A 25120-nucleotide genomic window follows, 5' to 3' on the forward strand; every position below is an offset into this window, starting at 1 on the left:
TTTCCTCCTCTTGGCTCAGTCATCAGAGTTTAAAATGAAACTCTGGAGTTGTGATGAAATGGACAATTATTTTATGCTGCTGTCTCCTCATTCTTTGTGCAAGGCTTTAATAAAGATAAGAGTGACTGAAGTTTCCCGATACTGATCCGAGAGGCTGGATGTTTTCTGCCAGTGCATGGGGTCAGTCAACAGGAATTCTGCTTGCTTATTAATGTGTGTTTTGTTATTGGCATCTCAGTTTTTTAAATTTCTGTTGTATTTGTAATAGGAGAGAGATAAATTCTATTTATGTACAAAGATAACTTTTTGTGGTTCTAATACTGGTTTAGGTGATATAAAACATTATTTCAAAAAACGTGGGCTGTAAATATTTCATAATGATAAACGGCATCAAGAGAACAATGGCTTTAAAGATCCCCATAGAATCCTTTTAGCTGGATGGTGTGTGTAAACTTCTGAAAAATTCAGACTCCTTGCTCTGCATGACTGCAGTTCCCTGTGTATGCATTTTCCAGAGTGCACTCCCAAGAGACTTCCTGGAGCACAGCTTTAGCATTTTCACCTGAACTGAGCTGTTAAAGAGGAGGACTTGGTTGATTCAAAGGTAGTCCGTTATCACAATAGTATTGCATCTGCTTCAGCAGAACCCTGGCTCTGCTCTCCTAGGCAAATACTTCATTAGTGTGAAGGTGGTGGTCATGGTATAAAAAAATTGATGCATTGCAAAGCTGCATGTAGGTTCTTTCATTATATAAGGGGATAAATGTCTTTATTTTTTTATAGTCTAATAGGTTAGTTATCACAAAAGTTTGACTCTTACTGGTGTTTGGAGCTTTTGCAAACATTGCTTCTGCAATTTAAATGTTCCTGGTCATTCCCTTCAGTTTTGTTTCCTGACTTTTTGAATGATGCAATCTAAAGTAATGTAGAATTTTTGAGGGCCCTTTGTTCTGCACTCAGTGTTTGGTTGTGTTTTTTAAAATACAGTGCTCATAAAACTCTGGCGGTAGTGATTAATGGCATTTGTGACATTGTTGGAGGGTCAAGCATCAGTTGCATTAGTCAACTGGCACATGTGAGTATTCCCTGAGAGCAATACTCATGGAATGTAATCCTAGGCTTGTGATCAGGGTACTTAGGTTATGGTTCTGGGGTCTGTGCTTACTTAGTTAAAAGAACCCAGCCTTCGGGATGGGATGCTAAGGAGCTGGAAGTGCCATTGATTGTCCAGGGATTTCTGCAGCAGAATGCGTGAAGAGCATTTTTATTAACACTCAAAGTTCTTGGTTTTGTAACTTTCTGAAACTATCTATTTTCCAGTGACATTTGTAAATCATGTGAGTCTGCTGTGTAAGAACTACTAGTCTATCTTTTAAACCTCAGAGGGTGTTTATTTGGGTCATTTCTGTTTTAAACTGTAGTAAGCTGATGCAACTTGAAAGTTTGAAGAGAAATTACTGTAGGGCGTGGAATTTACATTTGGCAGAGCTAGTCTTCTCAAGGAAAAAAATAAATATATAAATTTATATATAAAAATAAATTGCCACTGGTAGAGATGACTTATCATCAGTAGTTCTCTGAGCTAACAGCTAAGTTTCATGGAAGCTAACAAGTCAGGGTTTTGTGTTTCTGACTCTATTTAGAGAACATAGTACAGTCCCCTGAATACACTGGTTACAATAAAATGCCTGAAACAGTTTTTAACTTTAAAATTTTTGTGCTAACTGGACTCCTCTTTTAAACATCTGCAAAAGCAACTCCATATTTCATATGAATTAAAAACAGCAACAAAAGTCTTTATGAGTACAAGAGCTGTTGGATGGCTGTTTTCACAAGAACATGAATTGATCAAATGGTGTTTGGTATTGAAGAATTACAAAAATCTTTTCCAACCTTCAGTTGTGTCTGGACAGTCTGTTTAGTATCTGATGGGGAAAAAAGAGAGAAGTACATAGTGTGGCTTACAGCAAACAGATAGCTGTTTTGGTTTTCTTTTTATAGGTTGCAGCATAAAATTTTCCAAAACAACTCAGCCTTGTTTGTTTCTTTGTGCAATGCATATTCTTTATTTAAAAGCTGTATGAATGCAGTACTTTGAAAGCCAAGGTTATAACGTCTGTGGTAACTGGAGTATTATGACATGCATTGACATAGCAGTAAAATAATAGTATAAGTGTAGCATTTGGAAGGATTCTTGTTTGCATTGCTCCATTTCCAGAGATTGATTTTCCAGTTTCCGCATGAAGAAAGTCTGTAGCAGCATTGGAGAGGAACCATGAAATATTCTTTAACTGCTAAAATTTGGAGCAAAAATTAATGCTAAACTTATTAGTAATATGGACAAGGAATCAGCAACTTTTCTCTCAATCCATGTAGGGAGAGAGAAATTTACTGCTGTGCTGGAAGATGCCTCCTAGAGCACTGTGCAGATATTCACTCAAGATAGTTTTGAAATCTTCCTTCTCCTTGTTCGCCTTCCCTTCCTGAGTCCTTTCTTGCACTTTACTCCACGTCTCCCCAGACCTGTAGTTCCTCACTCCTCTTCTTACATGATTTGTAAACTCTGACTGAAGTCTGATAATTATGATTTGAGAGTATTGACTGTAGGTGCAATTTTTACTTTGTCATGCCTTTATCCTCTGCAGGTACAATTCTAAGCCACCATAAACTAATCCATATTCAGAGTGTCCCGGTACTTACTTAGTATTCTGTTTCATTTCCTGGAATGATGCTGAATGAGAATGGTTCAAAGATTTGATTTGGCTGAAAATTAATTAAACTTAATATTGGTTTTCATCCAAACCAACTCCATGAAGTAGCTAACCAGATGGCTGAATTTATGACAGAATTTAACCATGCTCAAGTGGTTTTAGGAGACATGGGGAGAGGGGTTGGAGTCCTTCAAGGTTGAATTTAAAGAAAATATTGTTTTCTCTCAGGAACTCTCTAAACTGGTTCTTGGGACCTATAGAGATTTTAAATTCAGTCTTGGAAGTTGCTTTGCTCAAAGGTATTAACCCTTAGGAGGCTTGTTTAAATTTCCATATTAAGAGTCAGCAGAAGTGCTTATTTCTGTGGATTATTTCTGCACACATGCGTAGCACTGCTCTTTTAATTACAGTATCCTGATTTAAGGCTCTTCTTAAAAGACAGTTCACTAGAGTAGCTTCACCTATTTATTTAAGGTGAGGCTTCCAGCTAGTTTTCTCAGATATGGATAATATTTTTGAGCTCTGCAAGTTTCCAATTGAAATTCAAACTTACAGTAAGTTTTCTTATCTGTATTTTTTTTTTTCCCTACTTGGAGGTCCCTGTCAATAGTTGAAAATTCATTCAAAGCATCTGCTTAAATGAGGAGGTGGTAGATTGTTTCCTTTGAATTATAGTAACTGTTTGTCAGGAATTATTTATATATATTTACCCAAGCATTTTCCCACTCCCTTTGACCTTCTGCATTGAGCTAATTCTGCAATTTACTGGAAAAAAGGAAAATAGATGAGATTATCATAGAATGGGTTGGAAGGAATCCATTTCCAACCTTCCTGCCACAGGCCAGGGACACCTTCCACTAGAGCAGGTTGCTCCAAGGCCCGTCCAACCAAGCCTTGAACACTGCCAGGGATGGGGCAGCCGTAGCTCCTCTGGTCACCCTGTGCCAGCACCTCACCACTCTCACAGTTAAGAATTTCTCAATATCTAATCTAAATCTACTATTATCTGGTTTTAAGCCCTCATCCTATCACTACTTGCTGTTATAAAAATATTGTTACAGCTCTTTCCAGCAGACCTTCTTTTTTTTTTTTTTTTTTTTTTTTTTTTTTTTTTTTTTGAGAAATGCTACCAAGTCACATTTGTTCAAGATCAGTTCAGGCCTGTGATTGTCGTGTTCACTTTGAATTGGAATTTTTGACTCATTAAGCAAAATAATGTAATGTAGTTTAAAATTTTTTTAAGTATTTTTAACATGTCTGTGGATCTTTGCCTGCACATGCGTCTCTTAAGTCTGTAAGCCCTGGCCCAAAACACAGAATTAAAAACTTGAGAATAGACCAACTTTTCTCCCACAGCACCTTCACCAAAGGGTCACCTTAGGTTTGCCTTACACGGGTGCTAGAAAGCTTGTGTCATTCCTTAATTAAACAGTGACTCTGTCTTTGGAAATCTTATCTGTGTAAGCTGGCTGTAGGTCAAAACAGAAATGTAAAATACTGGATAGTATATTTCACTGATCAGATTTTAGGCCTGCTTGCTTTTGCAGATGTTTCTAAGGAGTAGCAAACCCCTGTTGTTTAACAACTGTTTAACAACTCTCTTGCTTAGTAGATAAAGCTAATTTTTATGGCAAAAAATGGTAGATGATGACATAGGAGTCAGTTGAACACCTATTCATAGGCACTGACCAAAATCTGATTGTCATCAAGAGTAAACACTCAAGTCTAAAGCTGGTTTTACTTCATTTCGGTCACACAATTTTTAAGATTGCATCATCTGCTCTAGAAATTCGACACAGCCTGGTGTACTGAGTCTGCCTTCTTTTTAGCTGCTGTAAGTAGTAATGCACACCATACAAAACCAGTTGTTGATAAACCCCTAACTTTGATTTTATCACCTCCCCATGGAATGATTCTCAAAAGTTTGTAGTTATAATCCCTCTTGGCAGAAGAGAAATCTGTGTTAGTTGTGGAAAAAATGTCCCAGTCTGTCTCTGTCCTATATCCCTCCTCCCCTCCAGTTCTTCTCACAACCAGATTATTTGATGATAGTTTGGGGGTTTTCATGTTTTCCGAGCTGCTTAGGAAGAAGACCAACAAAAATATAGGAAAATAACCAGGTTTTAGTTATAGGAAAAATGGTGTGAGCAAAAGCAAGCCCAAGCAGTTTTGTTATGAGAGCTCTGCACATCATGGAAATGTGGAGTTATTTTTTTATCAAGAGCAAAACTGTGGCCTATAACTGCTGTGGGTACATGGTACTTCTGTTTTCAGCAAGTATTATTTTAGCTGTGTTTAATGAAAAGTGATTTTCATATGAACCTTGTTCTTGCCGCTTTCTGAACTTGATAATAGTCTTCAGCTGCTAGATAGAGGGGACGTGGAGAATGTAAATGCAGTTTAACCTTAGCAGCATGCATTCGTTTGGTTCTCAAACCATGGCAGAGAATGATGGGGTAATGGTGTACATAGGTGATAGAAGCTAAAGAAAATACGACATTGATTTAATTCAGCTGACACCTCCTATATTATTGAAGCCTGGAAGTAACACTGCTTCCTCAGCCCCATTCTCTTGTCAGTAAAAATCTTGAATTGTTACTCTCAGAGTACTTCTCTGCTGCATAGTATTGAGAGAATAGCAGAAGACTTAGGAATTCTTATTCCATAAAAGTAATAACTAATAGTTCTTATCTGTCTTTCTCCAGGCACGCAAACAAATGGCCTGGACTTTCAAAAGCAGCCTGTGCCTGTCGGAGGAGCTATCTCTACAGCCCAGGCCCAGGCCTTCCTTGGGCACCTTCATCAGGTGAGAGAAGACCCATTTCAAAATAAGGTAGACTCAGACAGGTATGAACACAGCTGCTCCTATATGTTCTGGGTTCTCTCTTTCTGTGAATGATAGAAACATGCAAAGGAACATATGGGTATACCACATACTTAAATAGCTTGGGTGGGAAAGTGTTCTTACTGTGGCACTCACTTCAGTGCATTAGGCTGCAGACTATGTCAAAATAGGGTGAGGCCTGTTTGGGTTAACTAGAGAGCCCCTTTTTGGGGACTTGAAAATGCCTAAAGCATTTTTATTTCCCTCCTACTCTCCCTAAATTTTAATGGAGATATCGAAAGGCAACAAATTGAAAGGCAAGGTAAAATGCAATCATTTTGGTAAAGGATTGTATTGGCCCAGCAGCTGCCAAAGTTCTGAAGCTGTCCCTGCCTGATGAAACCAGAAGTGGTGTTGAATAATTTAATCTTTCAAGCTCTTGCACGTTAACTCAAAATATAATGTGATGCTACTTACTAAGCATATATTGTTTGTGAGTTTTAATTTAATTTTTTTTTTTTTAGTTACTTCAAGGACCTGTTTGTCAGATGATATTCGGGCTTCTACTACTGTGTCTCTGTTCTGCTGATGCTGTGTTTAGGGAATCAAAGCTGAACTTCAGATGTAGGCTGAAGGAAAATAGGGCATCCCTAGGTGGAGAGAAGTATAAGGGGAATTTTTAGTATTTTTTTTTTAATCTGTTCATACTTGATGTACAAAAACAAATGTCCTAATTTCTTTCCCTTCCTCAGCACCAAGATTAAACTTTAAAATACTGTACCTAGTGACTGGCCTTGAATGTTTGAGGTCTGAGGTTGCATAGTTATTGTGGTATAATTGTCATGCTGAAGCTTTTATGCCCTCTTTTAAGAGCTCTGAACTGCCATTTTATTGTGTAGAAGATTCCACACATCACATAATGACAATTTTCTTAGTAGACTGAGTTATATAGGACCTAGGGAGTGACTGTGTTTGAATTTGCTGAACCAATAGGCTGTTGTAGGCTGCCTTTATGTAGAGAGAGGCTGACTAGTTTTCATGGGTTATCAGTATGTGTTTAATACAGAGACAGATACAGCTGTTCTGCTGAATTTGTGTTTGTTTTAGTCTTCGTTTTGTTATACAGACTGATCCGGGACAGTAATTGTATTTAGCACAATGCTATATTTTGTTTTGGAAATGTATTTATTTAAACAGTTGTCAGGGCCTTTATAACTTTATGTTTGATAAAGCGTGATTCATTTCTTGAAACTCTAGTTCAAAGGAAAATCTCAGCTATTCTTTTATGTACCTGCAGGTGTGTGGGAATCTATTGTCAAACTGTCCACTTCTAATGTGGTGGCTGTTAGTGGGGTGTTATTCAGCTTTATTTTTCACTGTTATTTAGACACAGTGCTTTCCTCCAGACTGATACAAAACATTAGGTTGTAGGCAACATTCAGGAACAGTGTAAGTTTTAATTAGAAATGAGGTTTTTTGTGTCGTGGAAGCTGTGTCCAGATGGCATTCAAAGATTTTCAGGAATATGCTGGCTGTACTTGAGTGAGATACATTTGTATAGTTTTGTGTGGTCTATTTTACATTATTTATTTATTTAAAAATACTATTTCTGAGTATATTTTTGGAGGGCAGGCTACTATAGCTTAGATTATTCTCTACTGTTAATTCACGTTCAAAGTTGAGATTGCATCAGCTTTGTCAAAGTATATTTTGCTTGTCATGAGGAGGAGGTTTTCTGGGAGTGCTTGCTTAGATGTAGAATATGCTTAGTAAGTTTAGCACCTTTGTCTAGAGTGGTAGGAAATATTTCCAAGGTGACTCTCAAGGATTGCTTGTTCAAGTTATTAATCTTGTGTACTGCAATTCAAATTAAAACTCTTCTTCCTGTGCTTGCAGATGTGTGGGCTCTCTTTTGTGATGTATATTATATGGGGACATCTTTTTACAGAGGCAAGAGTGCTACATTTTGCTTTGCTTTATTGTATCCTTATGTGTTCCCTGGTTTTCAAATGAGCAGTGGTTTTCAAACATGACCAGAGATAGAATTCACTACAGGCTGTAATTCTGACCTTTGAAAGTGTTGGTAATTAATGACATAGTATTCCTTCTTTATATTAGTAGGAGTGGTGGTAGAAACAGGGTGTGACCAACTGAAAAGGTTGTCAGTAAATGAAAATTTAGCATTTGTTGTACAGAGAAGATCCTTATTAAAGATAAAATAACACTTCAAAAATCTCACTTTCTGAAGCATCAGTTTTTCTTGACTGTTATCGCACAAAGACCACCTTTGGACCTGTTAATCACGAACATTGAATTCAAGTTTTGAGTATACCTGAATCAATACAGCTTTTGTAAAGTGTCTCCACTGTCTAAGATCTTCTTTTCAGTGGCAGAGGGCTGTGCATACTTGAATAGGTTGATTTGAGGAAGAGTGTTTATGCTGTGGGGTTTGTGCTATGCAGGTGATTGCTCCTCTATCGTGTAAGCAAGTGGGTAAATGCAGTGTTCATGTCTGGGGTAATACCCATTCTGAAACACGAGAAGGATGATGATGAGCAGAGCTTACTGGCCTCCCCTGAAGCCTCAGTTTTATTTTTTTAAATAGGAATAGTTAGCCTGGCCACCTCAAAATGCTGTTTCAACTCAATTTCATTATATTATCTCGATCTCTAGGCAGGAATATGTTCAACAAGAGGTAGACAAAGAACACTGCGGGAGTGTTACTGATTTTCTTTCAGCCTGGAGCACAACCCTTTCACTAATTCAGGTGTTAGAGGGGCATGCATTGTTCTTGGGGGAGTCTTTGTTGAGATGGTTCTTTTTATGTTGTTAAGTTTTTTGTGCATTCTATGTAATTTCATTTCCCTTTTTGCACTGTGTTGTAGGTCCAGCTCGCTGGAACAAGTTTACAGGCTGCTGCTCAGTCCTTAAATGTACAGGTAAAGACAATTACCTTCCGTTGCTCATCGTTCTCTCATTCCAGAAAGCATTGTGGTCCCATTAGAGATGGTTTTTAACCTATGATATGCTACTTTGTTTTTTCATTCTGACTGGTCTTGCAAGTGTAGATATGAAGGAATAATAGTTTTACAACTGTAAATCAGACTCAGAATTGTAAGCATTCAGAAACTGGGGTTAAACCATGCAATGATTGTAACTTTATACTGAATTTCAGACAGGTATTGTATCATGAGAACTGTAAACCTCCAGGAATATTTCATGTTCTTCCATTTATTCATGTATTTTAAAAATAGCGAGTATTACTTTGCAATTTGTCCTTGCTTCTGGTAGCTGAATATAGGAATATAATGTAACGTTAAGTATGTAATGTGGCTAGTGTAGATAGCTTGTGTAAGTAACACATAGTGATTTTAAAGTAAGTCAGAGTAATTGTTGTTTAATAACATACATGAGACATCAAAGCTTTCAAACTTTTATGCTCAGGTGCTGGACACTTCAGTGTATCAGTTAATGTGCCACTTCCTCAGTAGTATTTTAAGGGACAAGGGATGGATGCAGTCTTATTGAAAACTGGTTTCAGTAGTGCTTGTTATTAAAGAATGTAGGTAGTGCATTACACGGAATGCAATAGAATGTGGACCCACTTATACATAATAACAATTTGGAAAGAAGAGGAGGTATAGTGACCTTCCTTTTCAAGAGGAAGGAGGCAGAAAATTGCCTTGGTTGCCATGGTAAACTTCCATTCCTGAGAGAGATGTTGGCAAACAGGCTGTATCTCCAGTGCAGTGTTTACAGTCCTGGGCTGTAATTATTGCTCAATGACTGGCAGAATTAATCAGAGCCTTTATGTTAATTAGCCTGCTCTGCAGTCCCCAAAACAGGTGGTGGAAAATATGCAAATCTATGCAGAATTTTAATGTTCTGCATAACCAGTTTTAATTATCATAAAACTCTCCCCCTCATCATGCACTTGCATTTCCTCCCTCACGTCTTTACAATTTCTTCTGTTAAAAAAAACCTAAACAAATACCTCCCCCAAACTGAAAACCACAAAAAAACCCCTAAGCCCACAAATATGTTAAAAATGAAGTAGTATCCAATTAAATAAATGCTAAACTTTGATTATTTAAAAGCACTGTATTTATTACGTATCTTGCTGTAGGTAGATAAACCTGTGAAGATTTCTCAAACCAGTTCCCTATAAGCCAACAGAATGATGACTTAGGGGTGTAGGATGCAGATACAGAAAATGGAAGCACAATCTCCTTCATTCCGTTGTTCAGGATTTTAGGCAATGAGTAATTTTAACGACCTTTTCTTTCTTTATGGTGAAAGGTTGTGTCAACTTCAACTGCATTGCATAAAATGAAAAGACCTGAAAATTATGTCAAAAGAGTTACAAAAGACCTGAAAGTCTTTTTGTTTTGTTTAAACTGCATTACCTACAGACATGTTAGAGCAATTGCAGCTGAGATGATGGTCGCATAGATCCATTGCTTAAACACACTCTTAAAATAAACCCAAGGGCTTTTTGTATGCAGATGAAACATTTTTATTGTGCAGTGTTGAGAGACAGCAGTGTTATACATTAACATCTGTTTTACACTATAAAGAGCTGTGTGTGTTGTTGTTTTTTTTTTTTTTTTGTGTGTGTGTTTTTTTTTTTTTTTTTGTTTTGTTTTGTTTTGTTTTGTTTTTGTTTTTTTGGACTAGTCTAAATCTAATGAAGAATCTGGGGACTCTCAGCAACCATGCCAGCCTTCCCAGCAGCCTTCAGTACAGGCGGCCATACCCCAGACCCAGCTCATGCTGGCCGGAGGACAGATCACTGGGGTAAGATTTCCCCAAATATACCGTAGTAAGCCTCCTGTCCAGTAGATGATGGTACTATGTGTGGCAGGCCCCATAGAACTATTAGTGAGAGTAATTGTCATTTCCTTTAGCATAGGAAGAAACTCAAGTGAAAGAGGGGACAGAAAATATCTCCTATTAAAAAAGCAGAATTTAATCTTTGAGTTTAGTTGCAAAATATTTGCTTTAAGAAAAAGATCTCTCTGTTCTAAATATCCATCCTAATTCTACAGTGAAATTAAAACCTTGTGTGTGTACAAATGAGAAAGTAATGGATGTCATAAAGAGGATTTTCTTTTTTTTTGCCCCAAGATTACAATGAGGCATGGAAACATGAGACTAAATCTTATCAGTTAGCCAGGTAAAGAACAAAAATTACGGGAATAGCTGACACTAATTCTTCCTTTTCTCAAACATATTTCTTCTTAAGTAACTATATTAGTGCTTGCCTTAAGCCCACTCAACCCTCCTAGTTTAACTTACCAATCTTGATTCTTTTAATTGCACAGCTTTGGAAGTAATTAAGAAATAACTGTTGGTTTAGGATTACTGGTGTTTCTGAATTGTGGTAAATGCTTTCAGTCATTTAAAAAAAAAAATCAGGTTCTGTGAATGGACTGGTTTGGTTAAAGAGTTTGCTTCCGTGTAATCAGCTTTACAGTGTTAAGAGTTTGCATGTTAACAAGGAGTGTAGGGCAGTTGCTTCAACAATGTATTTATGATTTGAAGTACTAGGTTAGATTATCTCTACTCTTGAATAGAACAGTATCTTAATTTCATGTTCAGTTGTTAGATCTTCTGATATGCTAGTGTGTAAGTAAACATCCTATTTAGTTTTTGGTTAATTACATTTGAAAGTTTTAAAAGTGAGATTGTTTTAATATACGAGTGAGACTGTGCTTAAAACTCAGCATATTTTATTATTATTCTCATTCTCAAAAAAAAAAGGGTTTGTTTTAATTTATGATTGTCTGTAATGGTGAAACATTCTAAACTCCAGGCCTATGCAGATGTGGATTGTAGTAAATATGGGCATCAAGATTCATTTACATGTAAAGGAGAGAGTGCTGCCACCTGTTTCACAGAGATAATGCGTATTTGGGAAAAGGAAGGGATGTAAACTTGCCAACTCTGTTCTACTAAAAAAAAAAAAAAAAAAAGGCAGATGGGGAGACTTGGAGAGAAACAAATGGAGCTCATGTTCTTATATCTTATGGCATAATGGAAATGATGAAATATGGCAGAGATTCGTGCTAATGTGAAGCAGCTGGGGTGTTATCAGTTTGTTCAGTAGCCATAGCCAGCATTCCTGCTTCTCATTCATCTGGCAAATTACTTGCTGTTCTGCTGGGTGTAAATTTCCTTTCAAATCTTGGCAATACTGATTCTTTTCTTTTGCTAGCTATTAATCGCCCTTTTCCTGAACCTCCTGGTAGAGTTGTGAAGAAAAGTTAGGAGTAAAGTTAGGTTCTGTAGGTTCCAGTAAGTGCAAATACTTGCGTTGATGCAGTTTGGTTTATGGCAGGTGTGTGGTGGGTTGGTTCCTACATCTTGTTGAGTAGCCAGCTGTCCTTACTGAAGGCCAGAGTCATTGGCTAGTTAATGGCTGAACTGTAGTAACAGTTCTAGGCATGTCTGGTTAATACAACTAGTAATGAGCTAGCTAATGACTGTGTAGCTGAAGTGGCTCTTTCCATTATTAATGGCTGTGTTTTCTAATTATTTATAGCTCACGTTGACGCCAGCCCAGCAACAGTTACTGCTACAACAGGCGCAGGCACAGTTGCTGGCGGCTGCAGTGCAGCATTCAGCCAGTCAGCAGCACAGTGCTGCTGGTGCTACCATCTCGGCCTCTGCTGCAACGCCGATGACGCAGATCCCTCTATCTCAGCCAATACAGATTGCACAGGTGAGCCTTGAGGCTTGAGAGGGTGGAAAATAAAGAGGTTTGACTAATTGCATCATTCAAATGCAATTTTTCTTTCATATTCAGTAAGGTTTTAGAGTCTTTGAGTACTATTAGTCTTTTCTCGTGCATCCTTAGCTGATGAGATTGAAGTTGATAGTTTTAGCAAAGAATGCATAACCAGTTGCTTATCAGTTCCACTGGGCTTCTCAGTCTGTTCCAGAATCTAACCAGGTGCTGCATTTTTTGAAGTTTCCTCTTTCTTGTAGTTAGCTTGAGAAAGGAAAAAAAGGGGTATAGAAAGATGCCCATAGAAATGACACTTGTCTAAACCTGTGTGGATGGGAAGGGGCACACATGTATCAGAAAGAATGCTTGTTAGATCCAAATAGCAAAATGGTAGAGCTGATGGTTTGACTTGACATGGTTGTGTGGTATTTGGCTTGGTGCTTATTGCTCAGAGTTCAGTGACAAAGAATGGGCACTCTTGTGTATAATGAGTCTAGTGTCAGAATCTGTCCAGTTTTATGGTCTGGTGCTAAAAGACCTGTTAATTCTTAATTCTACTTGTGAAGGAAGTTCTGCTTACTAGGAGCAGCAAAGATCCTGGGTCTTCCAGGGTTGGCTTAGTTCAGTGTGGAGAATGCAGTGCCACTGACTCTATACTTAGCAAATGTTATGGTGAATCTTCTACGCTTCTGGACAAGGGTAACCAAATATACCGCATAGGCATCTTGAGTACTACTAGTACTTGTGTTGCTGAGGTCCATCTTCCCATAGATTAAGGTTCTTAGTATGTAATATTTCAGTTTGATTAGTGTAGCTGTGCAAATTATGTTGGGTATGTAATCTCCAAAGTTGCTACTTTTTACAGTGACCAGGTTCTTTAAGACTCGTGCTTTCTATTCTGACTGTTTTCGCATGCATTTACCTGGGATGAAGTGTCCAAGAAGTGAAGATGAGGGGCTGGTTGAGTAAAAGAATGGAAATGCTGTGTCCTGGGTTCAGCAGTAGCAGTCAGTTTTTCTCCTTCTTAGTAGCTGTTGCAGCACTGTGTTTTTGACTTTTGGCCTGGGAACAAAGCTGATAACACTGATGTTTAGACTGACCAAGGACTTTGTGAGTCTCATGCTCTGCCAGGGAGGAGGAGGGGCCGGGAGGAAGCAGGGACAGGACACCTGACCCAAACTAGCCAAAGAGGTATTCCATACCACAGCACGTCATGCCGGGGGATGTAACTGGGAGTTACCCGGAAGGGCACGTTCTCTTTTCGGTCGGGCTCTCTTTTCCGGCGAGCGGTATCGTGTTCTCTTCCCTTGTTATTTCTCTTATCATTGTTGTTGTTGGTGGCAGCAGTAGTGATTTGTGTTATACCTTAGTTACTGGACTGTTTTTATCTCAACCCGTGGGAGTTACATTCTTTCGATTCTCCTCCCCATCCCTCTGGGGAGTGGGGGGGGGGGAAGTAGACTGCGTGGTTCTAATTTACAGCCAGGGCTTAAACCACGACAGTTCTTTTTTGGTGCCCAACATGGGGCACGAAGGGTTGAGATAACGACAGATCTGACCGGAGCGTGTCTAATCATATTTGTGATAAGCATTCAGTGTTTTGGATTAATAGTCACTCGTCACAATGCTGATTTATTGGCTCTCAAAGTTGTTGTTTTTGATCTCACAGTCTCAATATGCCGTAGGTTACTTAGAGCTGGTATTTGCTGTGTTAGTGTTTTTCAAGTGTGGGGCTTGGGCTAAGGTTATTGTCTCATTGTATTTTATGGTAATGACTTGTAATACAATAGAAAAATTGGTCATGAAACTGATCTGGCTTCTGTTCCCAGTGTGGTCACCACCTTTATACTTTGGGAGGTATATAATACAAATGCTTAGCAACTATACATCTTTTTTCTCCTTCCTGGGTGGTCAACCTTTGAAAGAGACATTCTTTTACCCTCCCAGTGCCCCTCCCAGACCGTTTACAGCATCGTTTGAGAGTTTTGAAATTTTTGAGTGGCCTTTTAATATTGTTGAGACCTGTTTGCTGATTGTGATGGGGGTCACCATGTTGGCACGCATACAGAGTGTGTTTTGTCCCACAACCATTACGTCTGATCTTAAGAGTTAAGCAGAGTCAGGTTTGGGTCTTGTCTGGGGTTAGACGACAAAATAGGGGGACCGAGAGATCTTCCCCGAGGTTGGACAGCCATGAGTGGCAGGGTGTGTGGGATAGTATGGGCAAGTATCTAGGTCAGTGGGCCCCTCCAGTGTTTTGGAATTTCACCACCGAACAAGTGCAAAATCCAGAAGAATTAGTAAAACACTTAAATGAGGTGTGTTGTCATCCTGGTCATACCAGAGAGGGACAAATAATGTCAACGTGCTGGGGCTTGGCCTATGCTTACCGGGCCTTGTTCAACACTATCCAGCACCTTCAAAAGGGAAAAAATGTCCCTGGATCTGAGGGCGAAGCAACAGACAGCACAGCTACTCCAGCTCCGAGCACAGCAGCTACACCACCCCCAGCGACAAGTACAGCCACTACCCAAGCTTCGACTGCAACAGACAGTGCAGCTACCCCAGCGACAAGTACAGCCACTACTCAAACTTCGACTGCAACAGACAGTGAAGCTACCCCAGCTCCAATCGCAGCAGCTACACCACCCCCAGAGACAAGTACTGTTGCTACTCAAACCACAGTGATGACTGCAGCTAAACCAGAGGACCAATTCGTACCAATATCGATTGCCCCTGTACGCAAGAGAAAAAGCAAAAAAGAGGCAAGAAGGGTGAAGCAAGATGAAGAAACAATGTATTCACCACCCGGGCCACCATCTGATCAGGAGTCATCATCACATGACGAAGAAGAAGAAGAGGTGACTTCTCGACCTCAGACCTCAACCGAGCTACGGAATATGCAAAAAGATTTTACCCGTCAACCAGGGGAGCACATCACCTGGTTGCTCCGATGCTGGGACAGTGGGGCCGATGGTCACGAACTAGGAGGTACGGAAGCCAAGCAGCTGGGATCACTTGCTAGAGAAGGGGGAATTGACAAAGCAATTGCAAGAGAGAAAAAGTCCCTCAGTCTTTGGAGGCGGCTCTTGGCAGCTGTGAAAGAAAGGTTTCCATACAAGGATGATGTTACGAGTCGTTCGGCCAAGTGGACTACTTTAGACAAAGGCATCCAGTCTCTGAGGGAATCAGCCATCATAGAGATGATCTGTCACATCAAACCGAATAACGGAGATATACCCATAGACCCAGATGAAGTCGAATATACACGACCCATGTGGCGAAAACTTACACGGAATGCACCGTCATCATATGCCCATTCATTGGCAACAGTAACCTGGGGTGACGTAGTAACACCAACAGTGGATGAAATGATTCATAAACTCCGAGAGTTCGAAGACAATCTCACCCCTTCCATCATCTCAGCTGTGGAAAAAACTGTCCCAGGATGTCAAACAATTGAGGGACGATCTATCTGATTTATCCAGCTCCTCACGTGTACCAACACACGTCTCAGCTGTTAACAAAAGATGTCCTATTGTTCGAGACAGAAGATATAGAAGGCAAACACCACGGGCCACCCTGTGGTTTTACCTGCGGGATCATGGAGAAGACATGACGAAGTGGGATGGAAAACCTACTTCAGCTTTGGAGGAACGGGTGCATGAATTGAAAATAGGAACAAGGGTCAAGACTAATCATCCCATGAGAGCTGCGGCTTCAGTCTCTGGTGAGCAGGTTCCCAGATGGAGCGGAAGAGCTGATTTTACTCCAGCTCCTGTGATAATGAAGAATAATCCCTTTCAATATGACTTAGGTGTCCAACGTTGATGATGACTGTTAGAGGGACCCTGCCTCCAGCCAGGTGGAGGTAGGGGACAATCGGATTTACTGGACTGTGTGGGTCAGATGGCCTGGCACATCAGTCCCACAGAAGTATAAAGCTCTCATAGATACCGGTGCACAGTGTACCCTGATGCCGTCAAGCTGTCAAGGAGTGGAACCCATCTATATCTCTGGAGTGACAGGAGGATCCCAAGAGTTGACTGTACTGGAGGCTGAAGTCAGCCTGACTGGGAGGAAATGGCAAAAGCACCCCATTGTGACTGGTCCAGAGGCTCCATGCATCCTCAGCATAGATTACCTCAGGAGAGGGTACTTCAAAGACCCAAAAGGGTACCGATGGGCTTTTGGTATTGCTGCTTTGGAGACTGAGGAAAATGAGCAGCTGTCCACCTTGCCTGGTCTCTCAGAGGATCCTTCTGTTGTGGGGTTGCTGAAGGTCGAAGAACAACAAGTGCCAATTGCGACCACAACAGTGAACCGGCAGCAATATCGCACCAACCGAGACTCCCTGATTCCCATCCATAAACTGATCCGTAGACTGGAGAGTCAGGGAGTGATCAGCAGGACCTGCTCACCCTTTAATAGCCCCATATGGCCAGTGCGAAAGTCTAATGGAGAGTGGAGACTAACAGTAGACTATCGTGGCCTGAATGAAGTCACACCACCGTTGAGTGCTGCTGTACCGGACATGCTAGACCTTCAGTATGAACTGGAGTCAAAGGCAGCCAAGTAGTATGCCATGATTGATATTGCCAATGCATTCTTCTCAATTCCTTTGGCAGCAGAGTGCAGGCCACAGTTTGCTTTTACTTGGAGGGGCGTCCAGTACACTTGGAACCGACTGCCCCAGGGGTGGAAACACAGCCCTACCATTTGCCATGGACTAATCCAGACTGCACTGGAACAGGGGCAAGCTCCAGAACACCTGCAGTGCATTGATGACATTATTGTGTGGGGTGATACAGCGGAAGAAGTCTTTGAGAAAGGGAGGAAAATAATCCAAATCCTGCTGAAAGCTGGTTTTGCCATAAAATGGAGTAAGGTCAAGGGACCTGCACAGGAGATTCAATTTTTGGGAATAAAATGGCAAGATGGACGTCGCCAGATCCCTACAGATGTGATCAACAAAATAACAGCAATGTCTCCACCAACTAATAAGAAAGAAACACAAGCTTTCTTGGGTGCTGTGGGGTTCTGGAGAATGCACATCCCAAATTACAGTTCAATTGTAAGCCCTCTCTATCATGTGACCCAGAAGAAGAATGATTTTAAATGGGGCCCTGAGCAACAACAAGCCTTTGAGCAAATTAAACGTAAGATAGTTCATGCAGTAGCCCTTGGACCAGTCCGGAATGGGCCAGATGTAAAAAATGTACTGTACACCGCAGCTGGGGAGAATGGTCCTACCTGGAGCCTCTGGCAGAAAGCTCCAGGGGAGACTCGAGGTCGACCCCTCGGCTTTTGGAGTCGGGGATACAAAGGATCTGAGGCCAGCTATACCCCAACTGAGAAAGAGATACTGGCAGCCTATGAAGGGGTTCGAGCTGCTTCGGAGGTGATTGGCACTGAAGCACAGCTCCTCCTGGCACCCCGGTTGCCCGTTCTGGGCTGGATGTTCAAAGGCAGGGTCTCCTCTACACATCATGCAACCGATGCGACATGGAGTGTAAATGGGCTGCACTAATTACACAACGAGCTCGAATAGGAAATCCCAGTCGTCCAGGCATTCTAGAAGTCATCATGGACTGGCCAGAGGGCAAAGATTTTGGAATGTCACCAGAGGAGGAGGTGATGTGTGCTGAAGAGGCCCCACCATATAATAAACTGTCAGAAAGTGAAAAGCAGTATGCCTTGTTTACTGATGGGTCCTGCCGTATTGTGGGAAAGCATCGGAGATGGAAGGCAGCTGTATGGAGTCCCTGACAACAAGTTGCAGAAACTGCTGAAGGAGAGGGTGAATCGAGTCAGTTTGCTGAGGTGAAAGCCATCCAGCTGGCCCTGGACATTGCTGAACGAGAAAAGTGGCCAGTACTTTATCTCTATACTGACTCATGGATGGTGGCAAATGCCCTGTGGGGGTGGTTGCAGCAATGGAAGCAGAGCAACTGGCAACGCAGAGGTAAACCCATCTGGGCTGCTGGACTGTGGCAAGATATCGCTGCCCAGGTGCAGAACCTGGTGGTCAAGGTACGCCATGTAGACGCCCATGTACCCAAGAGTCGGGCCACTGAGGAACACCAGAACAACCAACAAGTGGATAAAGCTGCTAAGATTGAAGTGGCTCAGATGGACTTAGATTGGCAACATAAAGGTGAATTATTTTTGGCCCGATGGGCCCATGACACTTCAGGCCATCAGGGCAGAGATGCAACATACAGATGGGCCCGTGATCGAGGGGTGGACTTAACAATGGACACTATTGCCCAGGTTATTCATGAGTGTGAAACATGTGCTGCAATTAAGCAAGCCAAACGGTTAAAGCCTCTTTGGTATGGAGGACGATGGCTGAAGTATAAATATGGGGAGGCCTGGCAGATTGATTATATCACACTCCCACCAACTCGCCAAGGCAAGCGCCATGTGCTTACCATGGTAGAAGCAACCACCGGATGGCTGGAAACATACGCTGTGCCCCACACCACTGGCCGGAACACTATCCTGGGCCTTGAGAACCAGATTTTGTGGCAACATGGCACCCCAGAAAGAACTGAATCAGACAATGGGACTCATTTCCGGAACAACCTTATAGATACTTGCACCAAAGAGCATGGCATTGAGTGGATGTATCACATCCCCTACCATGCATCAGCCTCTGGGAAAATCGAATGGTACAATGGGCTGTTAAAAACTACACTGAGAGCAATGGGTGGGGGAACTTTCAAGCATTCGGATACACACCAAAGGCCACCTGGTTGGTCAACACCAGAGGATCTGCCAACAGGGCTGGCCCAGCCCAGTCAGAACTTTTACATATTGTCGAGGGGGACAAAGTTCCTGTGGTGCACATGAAGAATTTGCTGGGGAAGACAGTCTGGGTTATTCCTGCTTCAGGTAAAGGCAAACCCACTCGTGGGATTGCTTTTGCTCAGGGACCTGGATATACTTGGTGGGTAATGCGGGAAGATGGGGAAGTCCGATGCGTACCTCAAGGGGATTTGATTTTAGGGGAAAACAGACAATGAACTCAATTGTATGCCGTTGCCTGCTATAGCCCATCAACTAGAAGTCTGCAGGGCAGCAGCGACTGGCCCTGCCTTCCCTCCGACCATCATCCCAACAGAGAATGAACTTTGATAGAACCGGACAAGTTCTACAGTAAAGGAATGATCAGCATCAGCAGGCAACGATCCAACACTGCACACAGCTTCTCCTGCCCTGAAAGACTGTTACAAGAGATGGAGCCCAACATCATGAACCGAATGGACTCAGTAGCTTTATAGGAATTGTTCCGTGCACTAAGATAACAGTGCACTAAGATGAGAGTGAGGGTATATGGAAAATGTGAGATCTGAGCATGACGTGAACGGTATGGAATAGGGGGTGGATACTGTCCTGGGTTCAGCAGTAGCAGTCAGTTTTTCTCCTTCTTAGTAGCTGTTGCAGCACTGTGTTTTTGACTTTTGGCCTGGGAACAAAGCTGATAATACTGATGTTTAGACTGACCAAGGACTTTGTGAGTCTCATGCTCTGCCAGGGAGGAGGAGGGGCCGGGAGGAAGCAGGGACAGGACACCTGACCCAAACTAGCCAAAGAGGTATTCCATACCACAGCACGTCATGCTGGGGGATGTAACTGGGAGCTACTCGGAAGGGCACGTTCTCTTTTCGGTCGGGCTCTCTTTTCCGGCGAGCGGTATCGTGTTCTCTTCCCTTGTTATTTCTCTTATCATTGTTGTTGGTGGCAGCAGTAGTGATTTGTGTTATACCTTAGTTACTGGACTGTTTTTATCTCAACCCGTGGGAGTTACATTCTTTCGATTCTCCTCCCCATCCCTCTGGGGAGTGCGGGGGGGGAAGTAGACTGCGTGGTTCTAATTTACAGCTGGGGCTTAAACCACGACATGCTGCAATTACCTGTGACATATTGATGAAATATGCTATTCCTTTATTGTGCTAGTCTGCTGGCTGAATAACAGCCTGGTTGTGCTATCAGGTTTTTCTTACCTGAAGTGGCAAACTTCTGTGGTGTTGGTCTAAAAGTTCTGACCTCTTTGGCCTCTTACAAAGGCCAGAGTGATGCCAACCCACTTTCAGAAGGCCAGACCTGAAGCTGCCCACTGAGTCTCTTGGTGCCCTGTGACCAGATATTACTACTTCTTTTAGCAAAGTATCCCACTTCACTGTCATGATCTGGAGATAATTCAAGAATGTAGAGTTCAAGGAAGCTCGTGACTCCAAGTTTATCTCTTAATTTTCTTGAGCCTTTGTCTCTAGCGAGTAATACAGGCATATTTCAAGAAAAGAACGGGAAATGTCATTAGCTTCTGTCGTCTCTCTGTGCATCTGTCACAGGGTTCCCATTTGATATTATGTGAGTCAACTTAAATGTAAGTGATCCACAGGCATTAGTGGGTATTTCTGTGCATGCGCAAGATGTGGTTAATCCCGCTCTTCCACTTCAGTGGGAAGCTATGAAAATGTGTGAAGTGCTTAGAATTACTAATTTCATACTGGGGTTTTCTCCAGAACTTAAAGAATCTTCAGAAAAGTGTTTGAGAAGAGTTGAAAAGATCAGGCATGTGCTGTCAAGTAGGAGCTTCTGAAGTGAGTGTTGTCTGGTTTGTGCACGTGAATGAGCTAAAGGCTCTATGAAAAATAGCATGTGATCATGTAGTTGCCACCTATACAAATACATACAATGTGTATTTGTAACACAAGGGTTAAAAAGTAAAGTTTTGCTTGTTTTCTGGCATTCCTCATTACTTAAATGTTTGGCTTTACAATTAATTTATTTTAGGATAGGTTATTTTGATATATAAATGTAGCTTGGTTGAATCTTGTTTAGCTTCTTATGATGAAAGTGCAAGGCATAATATAGAATCCTAGAATAGTTAGGCTTGGAAAGGACCTTAAGATCATCTAGTTCCAATCCCCCTGCCATGGACAGGGACACCTCAAACTAAACCATGTCACCCAAGGCTCTGTCCAACCCAGCCTTGAATACTGCCAGGGATGAAGCATTCTCAACTTCCTTGGGCAGCCCATTCCAGTGCCTCACCACCCTCCCAGTAAAGAACTTCCTCCTTATATCCAATCTAAACTTCCCCTGTGTAAGTTTGAACCCGTTACCCCTTGTCCTATCACTACAGTCCCTAACGAATAGTCCATCACCAGCATCCTTATAGGCTCCCTTCAGATACTGGAAGGCTGCTGTGAGGTCTCCACGCAGCCTTCTCTTCTCCAGGCTGAACAGCCCCAACTTTCTCAGCCTGTCTTCATACGGGAGGCGCTCCAGTCCCCTGATCATCCTCATCGCCCTCCTCTGGACTTGTTCCAACAGTTCCATGTCCTTTTTATGTTGAGGACACCAGAACTGTACACAATACTCCAAGTGAGGTCTCATGAGAGCAGAGTAGAGGGGCAGGATCACCTCCTTTGACCTGCTGGTCACGCTCCTCTTGATGCAGCCCAGGATACGGTTGGCTTTCTGGGCTGCAAGCACACACTGCTGGCTCATATTAAGTTTCTCATTGACCAACACCCCCAAGTCCTTCTCTGCAGGGCTGCTCTGAATCTCTTCTCTGCCCAGCCTGTAGCTGTGCCTGGGATTGCTCTGACCCAGGTGTAGGACCTTGCACTTGGCATGGTTAAACTTCATAAGGTTGGCATCAGCCCACCTCACAAGTGTGTCGAGGTCCCTCTGGATGGCATCCCTTCCCTCCGGCGTATCAACCAAACCACACAGTTTGGTGTCATCGGCAAACTTACTGAGGGCGCACTCAATCCCATTGTCCATTTTCACCAACAAAGATGTTGAACAAGACCGGTCCCAACACCGATCCCTGAGGGACACCACTCGTTACCGGTCTCCAGCCGGACATTGAGCCATTGACCACAACTCTTTGCGTGTGGCCATCCAGCCAGTTCTTTATCCACCAAGTGGTCCATCTATCAGATTGGTGTCTCTCCAATTTAGAGGCAAGGATATGTGCAGATGTTGGATATAAATTAAGATACCCTATGGAAAACTTCTGCTGTACGTTTGTAGGTGAATAAAACCATGCTTTATGATCCGTCTTGACAACCATTTACAAGTACTGCTCAGCTTTGTTTGCATTACTATTGTAAACATATAGCTGATTACACAGATAGCTGCATGTTTGTTTTGATGATTTTTGAATTGATTGATTGGCAGGCTTCTGCAGCAGGGGTGTTACCTTATTTAATTAACTAGTTGTAGAAGCATGATGTCTTTCATGTGTGCTCAGTTAATGTCAGGTTATCAGCTGCAGCAGTCTGGTAGGAGGTTAGTGCTGCTGCTGAGCTGATGCTAAATTGCCACTAAATGGTTTTACCAAGTTTTGGAGTTCTTTGAAAAAGTTACTTTTTTCAGGATCCATGATCAGTGTTTATATGATGTAAACCTCAAAATGTCAAAGATGCTTAAGTTCTGAAGTCGTAGCTAGAGATAATCATAGAATGATTGGGGTTGGAAAGGACCTTAAGATTATCTAGTTCCAACCCCCTTGCCATGGGAAGGAATGCCTCACACTAGACTGTGTCGCCCAAGGCTGTATCCAATCTGGCCTTGAACACTGTCAAGTATGGAGCATTTACCACTTCCTTGGGCAACCCATTCCAGTGCCTCAGCACCCTTACGGTAAAGAACTTCTTCCTTATATCCAATCTAAACTTCCACTGTTTAAGTTTAAACCCATCACCCCTTGTCCTATTGCTATAGCCCCTGATGAATTTAGAACTCCAGATGACTTTAAAAAACAAAACCTAGATACTTCCTCATGTCAAGATGCTTCACTTGACAGATTATTCTGCCAAGATAGGAGCTGGATTGTTTTGATCTTTCTAAATTGTTAGGTAGCACTAGAAGAAGTTCATGTTTCCTGAAAATCTTTCCATCTCTTTCTATGTGCTTGTGCTCGTATACAGATTTTTGCCATTGAGAAAAAGAGTGGTTATAGGGAAACAGTGTCAGGTTTTTTTGCATGATTGCTATTGGGAGATTTGTTGTAATGCTACAATTAACTAAATAATAGAACTTTCCCAAGGTAGAAATAAAGTTGGATTTCAAATTAATTTGAGGGGCTATTTAAGAGTGATTAGCCTTGGAGATATCGTTTCCATTCAGTGCTATGGAATTGTATTTCTGTATTTAAACAAGACTCAGCCAACATACCGTTTACCAACGTAGATGCACAGAATAAGATTGCTTATACCAGTTATCCCTGAGGCCTTGATTTAAAAACAGTTTTCTCATATTAAAGTGTAAGAGCCTTATGATAAGAGCTGTCATATCGTAGCTGAGTACCCTGTTTTGTGAATACCATAGTTTTAAACAAAGCTCTCTTCTTTTGATCTCAAAAACACACTGTCACTGTTTCTTTGTATTCTTTTTGTTATGTAACTCCATCTACTGTGGTACTTCTTCACATCATCTGAGATCTGCGTGATCATCTGTGTGTGCGTGTGTGTGTGTGTGTGTGTGTGTGTGTGTGTTGGTTGTTTGCTTTTGGTGGGGGAGGTCCAGACAGAAAACCTGTCTGGTTTTCTGTCCACAGTTTTTCCTTCAAAAATTTCTTCCCAACTCTTCCTTTTGTATTTCTACTTTTTCTCTCTTATCCACCTCTATTTTAATCCTTCAATCTCCATTAATTTTTCTTCCACCTGGTGTTCACAGCCTTAGTCAGCTTGCCCTACTCTTTCTATTTTTGTTTCTTTCTCTGCATCTAGTCCTTGCATCTGTTTCAGTAGGAGCCCCTCTGTGTTGGAGGGTCTGCTCAATCTGAAAAGGTAGCCAGTAGAACATTGGAAATCAGTGAATAAATGAATGGAGGTCCATGTTGCTGTTGTGGTTTGGGCTGAAGAAGTAAGATCTAACTTCGTAGTACGAAATCAGAAGAAATATGGAGTTCTTGGGTAAAAACTGGAGTAGTTATATCTCTTTTTTTTGGAAGGAAATCTGCCTTGATTTCGTAGGAATGGTTGCAGTACTTCTCAAATTTTCTGAAAGCAAACAATACCATCAACTTCAAAATCACTCTGTTCTGCTGGCAGGCACTTTTTGAAATATTACCATTCTCTTATAAAATGTAAGTTTTCATTTCTTAAAGAGCGTTGCTTGGTGGTCAGTCCATCTCTTGTTTGTCTACCATATTGTTACATTGCATGCTTTTGACTTACTATGACTGAGTTGCCTGAGTTGATTGATGGCCAGTGTCTTTGTAATGCAGGTTAAGTAGTCATTTTCTTATAATGCCTGTGTGTGGTCTCATAAATCAATTGACTTTTTTTTTCCCTCCTGAGTCTTCCTTTCTACCCACTGATACTCCCCACCTCTCTGCCCCAGCAGGAGATTGTTGCAACTTTGAAGTCTTAGTTTAACAGTTTAAAAATCATGTAAGGCCATAGTCAACTGTATTCTGCAAATGATTGTATTGTGTAAATAAAAAGTTATTCTTGTCAGTCTGTCTTGACTTTCCATCGCTGACAGTTAATGGCTTTTCACATCTGCTGTCTGAGCAGCTTGTGTGAGTGCTCAGTAACCTGCATCAGTCAAAATGCATGTGGGCGGCTTTACAGGTCTTAAGAAGCAGGTCTTAGTGTGGCTTATCAAGTATGTTAAAACTAGCAGCTCCATTCAGGCAGCAAGACTGAATACTGTTTAGGGGCAAACTGGCAATGTTAACATTTTCTGACACAGTCAGACTCAGAAAAGGGCATCTGCCTGCAGACGGGTACCCAGTATCTGAGTAACTCATCAGAATTAGAGTTTTGGGAGTTTTTTTTGTTTGGTTTGTTTGATTTGTTTAATGGGAAATTCTACGTTTGAGCA

The 25120-nt window shown here is 41.6% G+C and overlaps 1 protein-coding gene across 7 annotated transcripts in view; it reads left to right on the plus strand.

The window, feature by feature from the left end:
- The window catches only part of POU2F1 (POU class 2 homeobox 1), a 132442-nt gene that overhangs the window by 66493 nt on the left and 40829 nt on the right, over positions 1 to 25120 (plus strand). For 5 of the 7 annotated variants that reach the window (XM_080614358.1, XM_080614361.1, XM_080614359.1 and 2 more), the window contains 4 exons: positions 5417 to 5517; positions 8421 to 8474; positions 10213 to 10332; positions 12080 to 12259. In XM_080614358.1, coding sequence (XP_080470484.1) covers positions 5417 to 5517; positions 8421 to 8474; positions 10213 to 10332; positions 12080 to 12259 — 455 coding nt within the window. The remainder of the gene's footprint in view (positions 1 to 5416; positions 5518 to 8420; positions 8475 to 10212; positions 10333 to 12079; positions 12260 to 25120) is intronic. The other 2 variants (XM_080614363.1, XM_080614364.1) reach the window with 1 other exon arrangement.

The sequence above is a fragment of the Psittacula echo genome (assembly GCF_963264785.1).
Source record: "Psittacula echo genome assembly, chromosome: 3".
Classification (NCBI taxonomy): domain Eukaryota; kingdom Metazoa; phylum Chordata; class Aves; order Psittaciformes; family Psittacidae; genus Psittacula; species Psittacula echo.